Genomic DNA, 17,881 nt, shown 5'->3' with positions numbered 1-17,881 from the left:
TAAAAGCACACTTTTCCTTATTTCCACTGAAGGCTGTCCACAATCTAAAGGACAAGAGACACTAATCTGATCTTCCTAAATGTCACACAATGGACAGCAAATGAGAGATGTAGCAGGCACATTTGTGATGTGCACACCTTCAAAAGCCTCTACATTAATCAGTGCCAGAAGATTTCCAAGCATCTTGTTTCATGGAGTCTTGCAATCAGTGAAACGTTTACTCTATCCAACTTACCTCTCATGCTTCATTTTTGCTATGGTGTATTTAGAACAATACTTAATGAATGACAACGAGCAAGAGCACTGGTTATTAATGTATAATAAATATAATTTATTTTTAATGACCATCAAAAACAAGTTTTTACTAAGGCTCAGAATCTGGGCCACCTTTTTTCAGTTTTTGTACCAGTTTTGCTTTCCTACACGTTACTTCATCTGTCAAACCAAATGCTTCAATGACTTTAAATTATTTTGTGCTGGTGACCCTCACAAGCAAGCAATCTCACAGTAAGCAAACTGTATGCAGGCATGCACTGTGGATGACCAATAATAGTTATTTTCCTCTCAGAAGAAGAGGATTTTATGGTTCTGCAGAGGGAACAAGAAGCAGCATTTTTTAAAAGGCTGTTCTTGTAAGCAAGTCAATCCCCAGCCTCAGGGGTGTAGGGAACTCTGTCCCATAGCCTCACCAGAAAAAGTTGTGCCCTATCCTATTTCTGAAAAAGGGGAGAAGCTATACTTTTACAGGTCATTCAAAAGAGAGCCTGTCCAACATACAGAGATCCCTTCCTCCCACCGCAGATTCAGTGTCTATACAGGAGATTATCCCCAGATTCAGCTATTAGTAATCAGTGATGTGGGTGCACGTGGTCTAGATGTGGAGGTTGAGCCCTGGCAGTGAGTGCAGCCTGGCTCGGTGTGCACGGGCGGTGCCTGGCCGGGCAGTGGGCTACCCGGGTCAACTCGGAGGTGCCGCATGGGGCTTGTGAGCCCACAGTGAGCCCCGTGACAGGTGGCTGCTGGGCTCTGGGCCTGCCAGTGCCTCTGTGCCAGCCTAAGTGGTCCACTGCCTGGCCACCCACTGCCCATGTGCACCAGGCCACGCTGTGTTTACTGACTGTGCTCAACCTCCCCGTCACTGAGCCGCAGCCACTGGGGATGGCCCCGCCCCCACGGCCCAGCCTGGCCCTGATGTGCAGCTGCCTCGGCTGCGCCATGGGGATGGGACCACCCCCAGCATGGGTGAAAGCCTCTCCCTGTACCCAGGGACGGGCCAGGCAGTGCTGCACACAGCCCCTCTCCCCGCACCACAGTGGCAGGGGAGGAGGAGGAGGAGGAGGAGAGGGAAGAGTCCCCCTGCAGCACTGCACAGAGCCACCCTGCCCACCCCATGGTGATGGGGGAGACGGGGGGGGGGGCAGGGAAAGAGTCCCCCTGTAAGGCTGAGCAGCACCATGTGCCCGGGTTCCTCCCAGCTGTCAGGGAGCCGCTGGGGTGGGCAGAGCTCTCCCCTTCTGCTCCTCCCCTGCCACAGGGGCCCAGCAGCGCTCCCTCTTCCCCACCCTCTGAACCCAGCAGGCCAAGGTGGGGGTTTAAACCCCTCCTCAGTCTTACTTAGGCCTGCCAGGGCCTGGCCATGCCCCCGCCCCAGCTTTCCTGTGGAAGGGAAGGACTGCTTTAGCGCCCCCGGCTTCTGGCCTGAGCTACTGCAGGCATGTGCCTGCATTTCCAGAATGAATAGGGGATGTCTGTACACTTGCAAACCGGTTCTATCTCTGCAAGTTAGACTAATCTGCAATTCAGGCTTGGGCTTTCTGAATGCCTGTCCCTAGTCTTAGAGCCCCACTGTGCAGCATAGACAGCCCAATGGAGCTCGGACTGCACAACGTTATTTTTCACATCAGCACACACCATTGTGAGTGGCATCTGGCAGTTAACAGACAGACCTTATTTTATGGGTGGAGTTTACGAAACAGCTACTTGCTCCCCCTAGCTGAGGGCTGTTTATATTGGGCCAGATGTGGGCTGTCATCTCTGTTCATCAGGAATGATATCTTCCCTCAGCTTGCCAATCTTTTTCATTTGTCAGAGGGCTTTTGTTCTCCTCACCATGGGGCAACTCGCAGTGGGGGAGCAGAGAGGAGAACATTAGGTGATGAATACAGGCGGTTTGTCAGGAATGGAGAGCTCTGACAGCTGTCAGAACTGATAGTACAGCAATGCGCTGTTACATTGCATCTATGTTGGCCCACAATTGATGCAGGCTGAGGGCTTAGCCTCACTCATTTCGGATGTGAGATGAAAAAATTGCCACATCCCCCGCCTCAACCCGCCCAAATCAATCAACGCACTTCGGTGCAAAGGACCAGAGTAATTTTCACTTAGTTGGAAAAGAATAATCAGTTTAAACTTTCTCCAATGCAGACAAGGCTTGAGTAAATCCTGTAGCAACTAGAAAGCCCCCCACACTGAAGTTATCACAGAGCCTGAGACTGTACAATTAAAAAAACCTCACAGCACAAGAAGGAACAGTGCAGGCAGTACCAGTGACCATTTGCAGTGGGAGGGATCAATACAGAGGGAACAGGACCTGAAAACCTTTCTTCTCATTCTCCCTGCCGCCAGGGGACTAGCATGCATTTTATTCTTACAGAGCAACTTCTTATTTCCCTTGTATAGGAACAGATTTAAAACAATCTGGAGGATGATCATCCTTTTACCTGCAGTGCTACATGAAAGGAAACAAAAGCAGCCTGCTGGACATCACTTCCTTCATTGCCTACTTGATCGCACACTGCTGCAGGTGATGGACTGCTGCCACGCATTTCTGCACTGTGAAGCTGCCCCTTCATCAGACACAGGTTCAAAGGGGCATCTGTAGTCCCCTTTGTTTATGTAGTGGAAAGCATCAACCATGCTGCCACAGACAGGGAGGTAGATGCACACTTTCACAAATGGGTTTAATCATTCACAAATGGAACTCCAAAAAAACAGATCCTGAGCTGACAAAATCAGCATCATGCCATTTCAATGGATGGAGTCAGGCCACTATGAACAAGCTAATTGGTGAAGTCCTATTAGAATTATCTACTTAAAAATGTCTTTTTTTTTCCCTAATTAAACTAGTGAAGGGCTGGTGTAATTAATAAATTATGAGCCAGTTGTGGATAATCTGTGTTGTCATATAGATTCATTAATTTTACTAGTCTGTTATGCAGCATTTATATACTGCATGTCCTATGCCTTTCCACCATTTCAAAGCCCACTCATTTTATCTTAGCCACCAGGAAAAACTTATTGTGGAACATACTGTTTAACACCTAATTCTTCATTTCTTGCTGATGAAGGAAAGTCCCTTACAGACTGGAGACAGGAAGCTAATAATGGACATTTCAGGCAAAGGTAAAGCGTTTAGTATCTTTTTACTTCAGTCTTCACAACTATCAGATGACAAATACAGCTAGCATCAAGAACAAGCAGCTTGATACTCAGTCTAAAGCAGGAAAATAACAGGTTAGAAATTACTTTCAGCAAGGCCTGATGAGATTCATCCTAGAGGACTCAAGGAATCAGGCTAAGTAATTGCAGAGACACTGGCTATTATCTTTGTGAGAACTCATGGAGATCAGGTGAAGTTGCAGAAGATTGGACAGAGAGCTATACAGTGCCTGCTTTTGAAAATGGCAAAATGAGAACCAAGGGAATTACAAACCAGTCAGTCTGATTTCAATACCTGAAAAGATACTGGAGCATATTGTCAAAAAAACTCATTCAGATAAGAAGGCAGATCTTGTGAATGGAGGGAAGTAGAGGATGCCATACTTGTCAGGATTCAGTAAAGCTTCTGATATTGTCTCCCACAACATTCTCATAATTAAGCAAATCTGAACGGTGGAGCTGTTGCGTCCAGCCCACGAAGCTCCACATGGGCCAGGAAATTTGGCAGCAGGGGAGCAGTGGCAATTAATGCTGCCAACCCTCCCCGCTGCCAAATTCCTAAGCCCTGCACAGCAGGTTCAGGGCTAGGCTATGACCCCTCCTCACTGCACAGCTGGATCAGGGCTGGGCTGCCCCCTGTCCCCCACCTGCACAGCTGGATTGGGCTCACCAGTGGGTTCTGGCCAGGGGGTGGACTGGGCACTGCCCATCCAGCCTATGGGGCAAAAAAGGTTGAGCACCGCTGCACTAGATGACAAAAAAGGGGATGCAGAACTGATTTGATAAACAAGGATGATGCTGTCCTGAGTGGGGAGTTGGTCTGGATTAGAGGTCACAACATTTTGCAGATAGGGTCCCACTTCAACAGAGCTTAGGTCTGAGTGCGGGCCACTTGCAACCTGGCCCATGGTGCTAGAGCCAGAGCCACTGCTTCCCCTGCATTGCTATCACCTGTATTTCCCCACTGCCTGTGCAAAGCCCTCTACTGACAAAATGCTACTGAAGCCCTCTTGGCCCTGTGGACTGGCTAGAACAGCTCTGCAGGCTGCATCCAGCTGGTGGGCCATAGGTTGCCAACCACTGGACTAACTGACACCTCAAGTCCCTTCCAGCCCTATTTTTCTAGGATTCTTATTCAAGCTCCTATCTGACATTAAAGGATACTGGATAAGACGCACAGAATTACAGGGTAGCTCCAGAGAGAGGCAGCATTTTATACTATTTGTCTAATGTCCAAAATACACTAGGTATCTCTCAAAGAAATAAATACAGACTACAGCACTACCCAGAACTTTCTTTGCTTATTGTGTCAGTCACACATTTGTTTTGCTTGTAGCTAGTTTAACAGCACTGCATGCAAATAAAAATGTGTTAATATAATACATAAATACCACTTTGCAACAATACCACACTACTTTCTCTATTTTATGCTACATCCCAATGAGGGCAAAATAATTATGGTTGTAAAACTAACATACCGAGATTTATGGGGAAAAGTTAGGGCATTTGCTAACTGCGACTATAAACCAATTGTTCAACTGGTTTGACTATAAATTCAATTGTTCCATAACAACAACAGTGTTTGATGAGAGGCAATTATTTAAATTACAGATTAAACTGTATATATGGGACAGAGCTTACTGAATCCATGCTAGAGCTGTATTTTTATATTCCCTTAAGTACAGGATATTCTGGAAAGCAATATTTCCTTGATTGTGATTCACTCCCATAAACGCCTTACAACTCATTCACTTCTCCTGAACTTTAAAGAAAGAACCATGCATCTCTTACCTTTTGTTTCTGTCTTCTATCTGCAAGATATAGACCATGTCATCAGTGGCATGCAGTTTGGAGCTGCTCTCTCCCCATTTCAACTTGAGGCTCTGAGGGCCTGCTGCAGCACACTCTAACCGAGGAGGTAAGGGGGGTAATGGCCTCGTTTTTGCTTTGATGAAGTGACTAAATGGCCCAGCTCCGATTTCATTGACAGCCTGAATTCTGATCCTGAAATACACAATACAAATAAAGCTTATTTAAAACAGCATGCTTTCAGAGGGCATTTGACCTAAAAAAGCCTCAAAAGGGAAACAATTGTTTTTGGTTGCCTATGCAAAATTAGTGTAGCATCAATTCAATACTATTTTTATATCCACGCTCAGTTGTCTATATCTTTCCCGTTAAACTGAAGCACTCCTTAATCTAAAGAGTCCTTTCAGCTTTAACTAGTACAGTCCTCTATGCACCATTGCAACACTGTAAAAGCCAACCTTTGCAAAACTTTTGCTTGCATTGAACAGCACCTGACATCTGGAACCTGCCCGCTGAGGTGAATGGAATTAATCTTAACAGAAAGATACCATACAATGGGCACATCTACACATGCCCCTATGGCGCCATTATTACTGTGCTGCCATTTAGTACTTCCTCTTGATGGTGCAGTAACAGCTTCTACTGCACCGTGCCGGAAGCACACGGTTATTTTTAGCCACAACATCTCTGTAGCAACACGGCAACATAGCTGTGGCATCACGGTTTGTGCCCGCTGATGCTACAGCGACAGAGTCTTATGCAGATGTGCCCAGTGTGGAGTAGTGGAGTCACAACCTAATTTTTATATTTTTCGCTGTTTTCCATTTAAGGCTACCCTAAAATCAGAGCAAGCAGTACTTTACTTGAAGAACAGTCAGGTTTTTTCACTGGGGCTACTTACAGAGGAAGATACTGCTCAGTGCCAGTAAGAATTTAGCTTGTGGCAATTTGGGAAGCATACAATATTAACAGCCTTCAAGACAAAAGTCTAGTTTTCAGCCACAAAATACAATTGCTGAATATGCCTCCTCACTATGAGGAATGGAGGGTCAAATACAAGCTAAGTTTAGGAAAACGGTTCATTGAATTATGTTGGAAATGATAAAATGCAACAGCTTTTTTTTTTTAGGTTAAAAGTCACTAGAGCAAGTTATAAACTTACCCAAGGGTATACCTGTCATAAGAAAAAACATATAGTTGATCCTATGACCCCAGCTGACTTCCTGCCCCTGGGGCAGGGGGCTGGACTCGATGATCTTCCGAGGTCCCTTCCAGGCCTAATGTCTATGAAGTCTATGAAATCTATATAGCGAGTGATAAGTGATTCTAATCATTTTCAAGACTGTAGGTATTAGCTATAAAAAAACAGGATATCATTGGGTGGGGAAGGGAGAGAAGGAGGAAGATAGATTTCAATAGTTTGGTTTAGATAACAGAGCTGTGGAAGAACATCTCCTTTTGGTCAAACTAAATGAATCTTAAAAAGCAAGGATCACTCATAATGGGACTTTCCATCATGATCAAAGGACTAAAAGACTGCCCCCTACAAGATGATTGTGCTGCCATGATACTCCAGAACACATGGATTCAGCTAATGCAAAGAGACATGTACATTCTGGAAGCAGGAATTGGAACTTACACTGTATTTGACACATATTAAGAAACTAACAAAAAAAAGTTAATCAGAACTCTAGTACTAGTCAGACAGATTGTAAATTAAACCTGCCAGTGTTGCCTGCCCCCTGAATTCCATCCGATTAGCATTTTCCATCAAAGCTTAGGTATAACCTCACGCAAGAACCATTCTTAAAAAAATCAGAGGGGCAGAAAAAACCTTACTGAGCCACCTGAATCAAAATGAATAGGACTGGGGAGTAAGAGAAAGCCTAATCCTCTCTGCGGCCATACACGTTAACATCTGGAAAGCAACTGAGGTGGGTTTCTGCACACTACAGTTGTACTAAGTAGAGCAATCACGAACGACTGTCTGTTATTGTCACGTCAGTCACTCACTTTCATGTGCCTCAGTTTAAATAGTTGTATGATGGGGATATCTCTATTATGTAACAAAACGTGAAAATTAATATTAGAGATCCTTGAATTTAAAAGCCCCATCTCTGCAGTAAATATTAACACTGCAGAAAGTCAGACATAGTCAAGTCTGACATATGTTTCAAAAAGCTGTTTGATCAATGTGGAAAAGAGAAAACCTACTGGGCTAACAAAATAGTTATGTTTTAGCATAGATTGGCATAGTTTAGATGGCTGGACAAATGCCACCTGCTTTGGAAAAAAGTTGTGCATGGCAGTCTAAATAGTTTCTCATGGGAAAAGAGTCTCTGCAAGAGATACTGCTTCTTCTCAGAACTACCAGCCATCAAGAAAGCCAGGAACCACCAACAGAAAAACAGCTTCTCACAGAACTGCAACGACTCACTAGAAAGAAAGCAGGAACTAAATGTAACTAATCTCTGCTCAACAATCACTTACTTTGATTAAAGAAAGTGTAAAAACAACAAATTAAACCTTCAAAGGATTTCTGTCTGAGAGGGGACATGGCAGTACTGTCACGATAAAAATCAAGAAAAAAAATCATGTTAAGTGTAAGGTGCAGGGGGGACAGAACACCTCAAGAAATAAGACTCCTTCATTGTCAAGGTAAAAAAGGTTGAAACCTTTAATATATACATCAGTAAAGAGAAAGCCTTCACTTGCAAGCAGGAGCAGATGTTACTCCACGTATAATATCTATTTGGAGCGTTATGCGATGATTTCTATGGGTTTGACCCTTAGCTTACAATCTAGGTCAACAGTACTCCATCTTTTTGATCTTGAGGCCTAGTACAGAAAATTGTAGCACGAAACCAGAAGTTGAATACTGTAGCCACCTTTATGACAGATCGAGGCAGCAGTTAGTGCTACAGCAAGGAAGTTTGGCATCTGGACTAAAGCCCGCAGCAGTAGCATGCCCTTACCCCATGCACAGAACCAGGGGACACGTGCCCCCCCACCCCCCCCATGGTTGCCCAGGAGTGCACACAGTGGCGGGAACCACCCTCCCCCCATCCCTGTGCCCCCTCCCCACCATATGAGCCGCTCACAGCTCTATCCCGCACCCTGCCCCAGCTGGGCAGCACCTGTTGGTGCTGCTTTGCTTCGGCGCCCAGGGCAGTTGCCCAGCTTGCACACTCCCCGTTTGCTACAGCACTGGCAGTGGTTATAAGCTTAGGTCTAGTACCATGTGAATGCAGCCATGCTTCTCATTCAGGAGGTACCCAATCTAGCTCTGCATGGGCTAATGCTGCATGGCACTGGCTATGGCAGGGGTGGACAATTATTTCGGGCAAAGGGCGGCTTGCTGAGTTTTGGTAAGCCATCGAGGGCTGCATGACAGGCGCCAGAAGCAGATAAATATTAACTTTCTAAATATTTTAGGGGCCCTGCGGGCCAGATAGAATGGCCTGGCAGGCTGCATCCAACCCACGGGGCACATTTTGCCCACCCCTGGTCTATGGGTAGAGATGCACATACATCATACGTTTGGAACTGTTTCAAATGGGGAACATTTGGCAGCAGCTGGTACATTGTAACTTATGTGCAGACAAGCTACAAATGTAGCAAAACTGCTCTGACTTTCACAGATCATGAAGCAGCCTTAAAGTTTTATCATTCCTAGCTCACCTACATGTAATAATTAGAACATAACACTGCTTCCCTTTTGAAATGACTTCAAACATACCTGTGGCCATACCCTATGTTGGCTCTAAGGGGAGAACCTCCCAAATTACCGCAGCTAATTAGTTATGCCTCTCAGAGCAACACGCTTAAATCATGAAGTATTTCTTTCTGTACCAGTGACATATATTTTAAGACCCCTCCATTTTACTGATGGGACATCAGACAGTAATAAGTTAAATGACTTGCCAAAGATAAAAGAAAATACAGACAGAATAATAATATGGGATTTACTATTTCCCCAAGATGTGCTCTCTCTACAGCTTCTCACTAGACAGTCATATATAGACAACCTTGCATTTCTTTGTAAACATGTTAGTTCTCATTTTCTGTGATACAGCAATACATGGCATTTGTCTTGGCTGGAAGAATTAATGCCAAACATCGTGCTTTACTAAAGAAACATACTTCCTTTCATGAGTCTGTGTAAGTCCTACTGACTTCAACAGAAATTACATGCCTTATTAGGAGTGGTATAAACACCTAAATAAACATTAAAGATGCTAAGAAAACGTTCAAATCCCTGCTTTCCTATGCAGCATTGTAAATATTTTTTTCACTGTATAAGAACTACCCAGACATCTGCTGGGAGACGCAGACAGCAAGGTCCCATCGCTCACGCAGGTTTCTAACCTGTGTACAGGACCTCCACCTGACACAGGAGGTGTATGGTCCCACTAGGGGGAATGCCATACTGGATCTGGTATTGGCAACGGGAGATGACATGGTAGGGGACCTCCAGATCGGTAGCCATTTGGGAGACAGTGATCACCTTATAATAGAATTCAACATAAGACGGCGAGTGGGTAAGGTAACTAGTAGGGTGAAAGTGCTAGACTTTAGGAAAGCTGATCTCAATGCACTCAGGCGATTAGTTAAGGAAGCACTGCAGAGTAGGAGTTTTGATGGGATGGGAGCCCAAGAAGGGTGGCTGTGCCTAAAGGAAACGATCCTTCGGGCACAAAGCAAGACGATCCCCGTGCGAGGCAAAAAGAGGGAAAGGGGCCAGGAGGCTTCCCTGGCTGACCAGAGAAATCCAGGGCAGCCTAAGGGACAAAAGGGGAGCACATAAAAAGTAGAAACAGGGTGAGATCACTAAAGATGAATATACCTCCTCTGCTCGTGCTTGTAGGGAGGCAGTTAGGCGGGCCAAAGCTACCATGGAGCTGAGGATGGCAACCCAAGTAAAGGACAACAAGAAATTGTTTTTTAGATATATAGGGAGTAAAAGGAAGGCCCAGGGAGGAATAGGACCCCTGCTAAATGGGCAGAAACAATTGGTGACGGACAGGGGGGACAAGGCTGAACTCCTCAACGAGTTCTTTGCCTCAGTGTTCCTAAGTGAGGGACACGACAAGTCTCTCACTGGGGTTGTAGAGAGGCAGCAGCAAGGCGCCAGACTTCCATACGTAGATCCTGAGGTGGTGCAGAGTCACTTGGAAGAACTGGATGCCTTTAAGTCGGCAGGCCTGGATGGGCTCCATCCGAGGGTGCTGAAGGCACTGGCCGATGTCATTGCAGAGCCACTGGCGGGAATATTCGAGCGCTCGTGGCGCACGGGCCAAGTCCCAGAGGACTGGAAAAGGGCTAACGTGGTCCCCATTTTCAAAAAGGGGAGGAAGGAGGACCCGGGCAACTATAGGCCGGTCAGTCTCACCTCCATCCTTGGTAAAGTCTTTGAAAAAATTATCAAGGCTCACATTTGTGAGAGCCCGGCAGGGCAAATTATGCTCAGGGGAAACCAGCATGGGTTTGTGGCAGGCAGATCGTGCCTGACCAACCTAGTCTCTTTCTATGACCAGGTTACGAAACGCCTGGACACAGGAGGAGGGGTGGATGTCGTATACTTAGACTTCAGGAAGGCCTTCGATACGGTATCCCACCCCATACTGGTGAACAAGTTAAGAGGCTGTGATGTGGATGACTGCATAGTCCGGTGGGTGGCGAATTGGCTAGAGGGTTGCACCCAGAGAGTCGTGGTAGATGGGTCGGTCTTGACCTGGAAGGGTGTGGGCAGTGGGGTCCCGCAGGGCTCGGTCCTTGGACCGATACTCTTTAATGTCTTCATCAGCGACTTGGACGAGGGAGTCAAATGTACTCTGTCCAAGTTTGCAGATGACACAAAGCTATGGGGAGAAGTGGACACGCTGGAGGGCAGGGAACAGCTGCAAGCAGACCTGGACAGGTTGGACAAGTGGGCAGAAAACAACAGAATGCAGTTCAACAAGGAGAAATGCAAAGTGCTGCACCTAGGGAGGAAAAATGTCCAGCACACCTACTGCCTAGGGAATGACCTGCTGGGTGGCACGGAAGTGGAAAGGGATCTTGGAGTCCTAGTGGACTCCAAGATGAACATGAGCCGGCAGCGTGACGAAGCCATCAGAAAAGCCAATGGCACTTTATCGTGCATCAGCAGATGCACGACGAATAGGTCCAGGGAGGTGATACTTCCCCTCTATCGGGCGCTGGTCAGACCGCAGTTGGAGTACTGCGTGCAATTCTGGGCGCCACACTTCAAGAAGGATGCGGATAACCTGGAGAGGGTACAGAGAAGGGCAACTCGTATGGTCAAGGGCTTGCAGACCAAGCCCTACGAGGAGAGACTAGAGAAACTGGACCTTTTCAGCCTCCGCAAGAGAAGGTTGAGAGGCGACCTTGTGGCTGCCTATAAGTTCATCACGGGGGCACAGAAGGGAATTGGTGAGGATTTATTCACCAAGGTGCCCCCTGGGGTTACAAGAAACAATGGCCACAAGCTAGCAGAGAGCAGATTTAGATTGGACATTAGGAAGAACTTCTTCACAGTTCGAGTGGCCAAGGTCTGGAACGGGCTCCCAAGGGAGGTGGTGCTCTCCCCTACCCTGGGGGTCTTCAAGGGGAGGTTAGACGAGTATCTAGCTGGGGTCATCCAGACCCAGCACTCTTCCCTGCCTATGCAGGGGGTCGGACTTGATGATCTATTGAGGTCCCTTCCGACCCTAACATCTATGAATCTATGAAACATGCCTGATGCAAAGAGAATGCCAAACTCTACCCTCATATTCACATCTGAACCCTCCCTTCCCTTCTCCATACCCATTTACATGACAGCTTAATTTGGTTTTGTGCCTTTTCCTATGTAGAGTTATAGAATCAATCCAGCAAGGTATCAATGTTTTTAGAGTCTGGGCATTCAGAATTAATTGGCATCTTTACTGTCTATGTGGATATTCTAAAGATGACAAAAATAACCATGTTGCATATTTATTGTGCTGCTTCGTTTGTGTATTTTTAAATCTGTCCTTTGCTGAAATGAATGTTCCATTGCGTAAGCCACTAAAAGATGGTCAAGAAGAGCGAAGAAAACGTGCCAGAGGAATATTTTATTTCTTATTCAAGTGTCTCATTACTGTTTTAAAAATGCAGTGTTTCTGATCAGTGCTCATAATATTCATAAATGTTCTGTTGCTATTCAAAATGCATTTAAAAAACGGGCAGCTTAAGCCTCAGAAATGTTATTTCCACATCCTTTCACTTTGTATTTCAGGACAGAAGTTTAAATTAATAGGCCACAAACTGTATATCAAAACTTTATGTCTAAAGACCTATTTTTTTAAACAACTATAATAAAGAAAAGCTGATCAACCATGGTCACCCTCCATACACCAGTCGCGGTGCGCAAGATGCACACACATGTATACTTTTGAATTAGGGAAATGAGAAGACTGGTGAAACCCACACTCAGCCTTGAAAATAAAAGGCATTTTCCCAAACAAATGACCTGGAATGGCAACAGCTGCTAGCTTGAGTCTACCAAATTTGAACCTGTTGGACAGGTCCTCATAGATTATACTAAGGGTTTTTTGCCAAAACGTTACTGTCATCATTAGAAGCCAGTACTTGCAACTTCTGGATCAATGTAGTGATGGACATGGGCTTCCTTTCATGCCCATACTTATGTAATAAGAGGCAGACTGGCAAGGACCTTTGAGAAGGTGCATCTGAGGAAGTGAGGGCTTATGGGTTTCTTTTTTCTTTCCAAGTCCTATTTCATTATTATTATTTGTGTGAAGATGGGCAGAAGAAAGGACAGACTTAAAGACTAACTGGTTCAGAGAGGCACAAGGTTTCATAACCTACTTTGTCAGATGCTATGAAATGCTACCTTCTGCCTACCTTTCGATTAACATAACTAATTACCTCCCTGCTCTTAACCTAGAAGCCAAGAACCCATTATGCTAGGTGCTGTACAAACATATGACAAAGAGTCCCTTACCCAAACAGCTTGCTATGTAAGTATAGAAAAAGAGAAGCCATATGCACAGAACAGACCAAGTGAGAAAAAGGAAACCTATATATACACATACTCTCACATACAGGTCTAAAATACATTAAAAAAAAACTTTACACTTAAATATTAGTGGTGGAAATTCTCCACTACTTCAATAATTAATTCTAATATAAACTTAAAAGTCCTGAGACAACAACAGAAACATTCTACAGTTACCTTCAAATGAGACCATCAATATTTACAGGGCAATATTTAGAAAATGTAAACAGCTAAGTTAGAGGACATTATCTAATACTTCTCTTTTTGGCCCAGACCTGTACCCCGCCTTCTTTCATTTTCCCACTGGCTCTTTTAAATATTATATGCAGATAATAATATTTTAAGACTAACACAAGTTAGAAACTTTCCTGTGACCCTGAATAGCCCATAAAGATCCCTGACCCAGGGAAATAAACACTCTGAACAGGTTGCTATTTTCAGTTTGGTACTAGAATCTTTTATGCAGAAAGCCATTTGCAAAGTGAAAAATCACTCTGGATTTAATCTTAAGCACTCTGAAATGAGAAAAGTTTGTACGCAGGCTCCAATATAAAATAAATGCAAATGGTGGCAGACCAAATACCTGTTATTGTGAAGAGATGGCTTCTAATACCATGCAACAGCAATGAATTAGTTGCTTGTATTACATTATTTGTAGAGATCACAGAACAATCCTATGGTTGATGACTAATACTGACTAAAATGAATTTAATATTTCAAGTAAGGTATTATTTCTAATTTGACAGCGATTAACCATTAATAGCCTAAATAGTCCTTTGGGAGACAAAACGTTCATTGACAGCTTTACCAGGCTCAAAGCTCTATTCTACCTAAAGTATTTACATGGCCCCCATTACTGAAGAACATGACTGAGCACAACACAACCATTAGATGCATTTATCCTGACAACTCCCCTGTGAGGCACCATTGTTTCCATTTTACAGGTGGGAAACTGAAGCAAGGAATGATTTAATGATTTGCTCAGGATCACGCAGGAAAGCCTGTAGTGGGGCTGGGAACTGAACTCCTGCTTCCTAACACAAGCCTGGGGTTAGCACTAGATCATTTTTCCTTAACTATATATGCCATTAGGCCACTTCTAAAAGCCCACTGGACTGATGGGGAGTCTTGATTTAAGTTGGTTTTGTCCAAGGGCCTGAGAGACGTATGCAGTCCTTAGACAAAATTCAGATCGAAACAAAAGAGAAAGAGAAGCACAGTCTGTACAAGATGCTTCATGGATGCATCTGACTGAACTACAAACACAAACATTATCAAAATATTCGCAGGCTCATTTGTGACCACAAACTCCAATCCTGCAGACCCTCACTTAAGGAATGGACGATCATAGGAAGTAGGGTACTCATGGGATGGTGGTGGCTTTCTGGCAGTGCTCACATGAACAGTAAGTGATAGCTAAACTACAGTAACTTAGCCTCAGTAAAAGGTTCCTCTAGGTTTTATTCCTCCATTAAACCTGTTCCAAAGCCCACAGAAATGAACTGAACTGGAGTCTTGATTTCAGCTGGTTCTGTCCAAGGCTCTACGAGATACAGGTTTTTCATTAAGGACAAGTTACTGTGGTTTATCTTTTACTTACTGTGAGGTTAAGTACATGCACTTGCCAAAGAGCAGTTTGGGCAGTTACCAAAGAGCAGCTAATGTGCTAATGTACAGTAAATAACCTGTTCCCTTTTAACTAGATGTATTTTGCTGTTTGTTCATACCCTCTGGTAAAACTGCTTTGGGAGCTCTTGAACAAAAAAAAAAAAAAGGACTGAATTCTATACTCTAAAACTTATTTTAGCAATTTTGTTTTATAAGCTACTAAGAGATTTCCATGACCATCCACATGCATTTTCCCCTCTTCATTTAGAAAGATCTTTACTTGAACATGGTTTCTATTTATGTAGATAAGCCTAAGCAAAATGTAAATCATCATACTATAACAAACATTACTATAGCTGCTCAGAATGATAGCTTACAGGAAAACAAAATAGTCCCCAACAAGTCTATCAAGTTGCCTTGGGGGTGTGGGATAAAATAGTACAGCAGAGAACGACTGAGAAATAGTAGGACAGCACTTGAGAACAAAGTGTATTGAATAGAAAAATAATATAATTGGTTCCCTCACATTCAATACATATAAAAATGTGTTTTTCACAATTTTCAGCTGGTACATTGTGTCATATCTAGTTACATTCACATGAAAAAAAGAAGTAGAGGAAGTTGCTTTGGCAGAAATTATACCTTTATTGGATAAAAACATTCAGGCTTGTCATTAAGGTATAATGCAGCAGTTATGCACGGTGTCCTATGGTCTCTGATGCAAGCAATTATAATTGTGTACAATTATAATTCTAAAGTCTTGAAAATCTATATATCAATTGTATAAGCTTTATAAACTATTGCTATTTAATTCAAACGCCCATTTAATTATTGGCTATTCGATAACTGAACTTCAATCAGAATCTTGCTTGGCAAAGTGGTACAAGAAAATAATCCTACTTATGGCTAAAAAAAAAATACCATGAGGAAAAAAACAATGTTTCCGCTGTAACTTTCAGAATTGTACAACTGTTGCATCATATAACAAGCTAGTCTCTATCATATTAAACACAAGACTCTAGGACTTAGCTATAAATGGGTCACTAGAGCTAACAGAGCCATCATGTATTGCCTTATTCAATTAATAAAAAGCAACCCTCCATTTCTTCAAATCTGCACACACGCTTCTGGCGTCAGTGGGATTACTCATCTTGAGTAATGATTACTTGTAGGAGTAAAGAATTTACAAGATGAGATTTACAAATGAAGAGATTTACTTTTTCAGTATTACTGTCAGTGTCTAGTAATTTTCTCTGGACAATATAAAAGACTCACAATTACCCACTTCTTTTTAGTAGTTCTAACTGTTACACCCTGAATTTTCTCAGGAAAATATAAAATGTTCAGGTTTTTTTTTTTTTACAGATTAAAATAGAAGATGTAGAATAGAAATATACTGCCTGGTTAGTAGAGCTTCATAATGTTGCTGAAGGACAGACACTTTATATATTACTGCAGTTGGCAAAGTCAAAGTTGACCTTTCTATGTTTTTAATGAACAAATTAGTAAATTTGCAATGTAATGTCTGATAGTTAATAAAAGCCAGCAGTGAGATGCTGGCTCTACTGATGTCTGTGATAAAGAAAACTATTATTTCCATTCTGCAAGGATTTTACCTCGGCTGTTACATGGTATTTAACAACAGATCAACTCAGCAGAGGAGGGATGTGTAAAACTCAAGTACTTTTGAAGGTCTCAAGAATCCTTGCTGGGAAAAACTACTTAGAACCTGGCTGTCCGAGTGGCAGCCCATGATTCACGGCCCCCAGGATCCCTCTGACGACAGGTGCCCTCATCATACCAGCTGCTGCTACAGCCTAGGTATCTGGGCTCCTCCTTTCTCTGGCTTTCAGTTCCTACTCCCACCCCAGAGGGAAGGCAGTGTGGCTCAGTGCAGCACGCAGTGCTAGGGAAGCCTGAGGTTAACCAAGGCAAGGGTTGGGGGAGGAAGGCACCCATCCACCCAAGGGAGCTTATAGCTGGGGAGGTGATGGGTGGCCATGGCACCCAATGGTGCAGCCCCCAGCCACCAAGTTGGACAGCTCTGACTTAGAAGATGATGCAGCCCATCAACCCCTAATATTTTTTACTTCTTCAGTAATGATCTTAATCATAATGGGAGTAAGAACTAGAAACCTCTATGGATTTCTTTGACAGGGTCCCTCCAGCAGCAAAGAGATGGGGAATCTCACTCAGTCACAGGGAACATATGGGCTCACTGATGGGTTCCCCTGAGCTAAGAGGAGCACAGGGGCTGGCTTCCTGGCTGGAGAGCTCACCTTGGAGGGGGAGCTCTTTAGCGCTCCAGCCAGTGAGCTGTGAACACCTGCACGCCCCCACAGCATGCTATTTTTGTAGTGCTACTAAGTTTGCCCATAGCTCGGGGGTCAGCAACTTATGGCCCGTGGGACCATGGAGGAGGGCTTCTGTGGCATTCCAGTGGCAGGGCATTTCACTGCAGTGGTGGGGAGAAGCGACTGTGACGGGGTGGGAAGCGGCCTGCACTCAGAGTTAAGATCTGTTAAAGCAGTCCCTGGCTGGCTCCAAAATGTTGCCAACCCCTGCCATAGCCTACAGTGTGTCTGTTGATTTCAAAGTAATTTTGGCAGAGAAGGCTTATGAAAGCTTCCAGCTAAGAATGGTTGCCCTGACAAACTTGCTGTACTGCAGACAGTTTCATGTTGGGATGATAGTGGTAGTGACAGCAGATGGGAATATTTCCAACAGATTTTCATTGGGAAAGTGCAGCAGTTTTATTGCTTTCTACAATCTTGATATAGTTATTCAGATTAGATGCAGAACGAAAAGAAAGCCGTTTAATCCCTGACATCTGTGAGCGTCTAGTAGTGCCAGAGGAATTAATCCACAAACTTTTGTTTGCAGATCATTATGCTTTTATTGCCCATTACTGTGGATCACTGCAGCTGCAAGCCTATGCTTTGGATTGACTATTAACGTAAAAAGACAGTGGTGTGTGTGTGT

General features: G+C 44.0%; 1 protein-coding gene across 5 annotated transcripts in view; it reads right to left on the bottom strand.

Annotated features, from left to right (window-relative positions):
• FNDC3B (fibronectin type III domain containing 3B) overlaps window positions 1–17,881 on the bottom strand; it is a 362,994-nt gene that overhangs the window by 42,344 nt on the left and 302,769 nt on the right. For all 5 annotated transcript variants that reach the window (XM_059731146.1, XM_059731145.1, XM_059731149.1 and 2 more), the window contains one exon: window positions 5,230–5,442. In XM_059731146.1, coding sequence (XP_059587129.1) covers window positions 5,230–5,442 — 213 coding nt within the window. The remainder of the gene's footprint in view (window positions 1–5,229; window positions 5,443–17,881) is intronic.

Source organism: Alligator mississippiensis, chromosome 7 (assembly GCF_030867095.1).
Source record: "Alligator mississippiensis isolate rAllMis1 chromosome 7, rAllMis1, whole genome shotgun sequence".
NCBI lineage: Eukaryota > Metazoa > Chordata > Crocodylia > Alligatoridae > Alligator > Alligator mississippiensis.
This window is presented reverse-complemented; position numbering and strand designations above follow the sequence as displayed.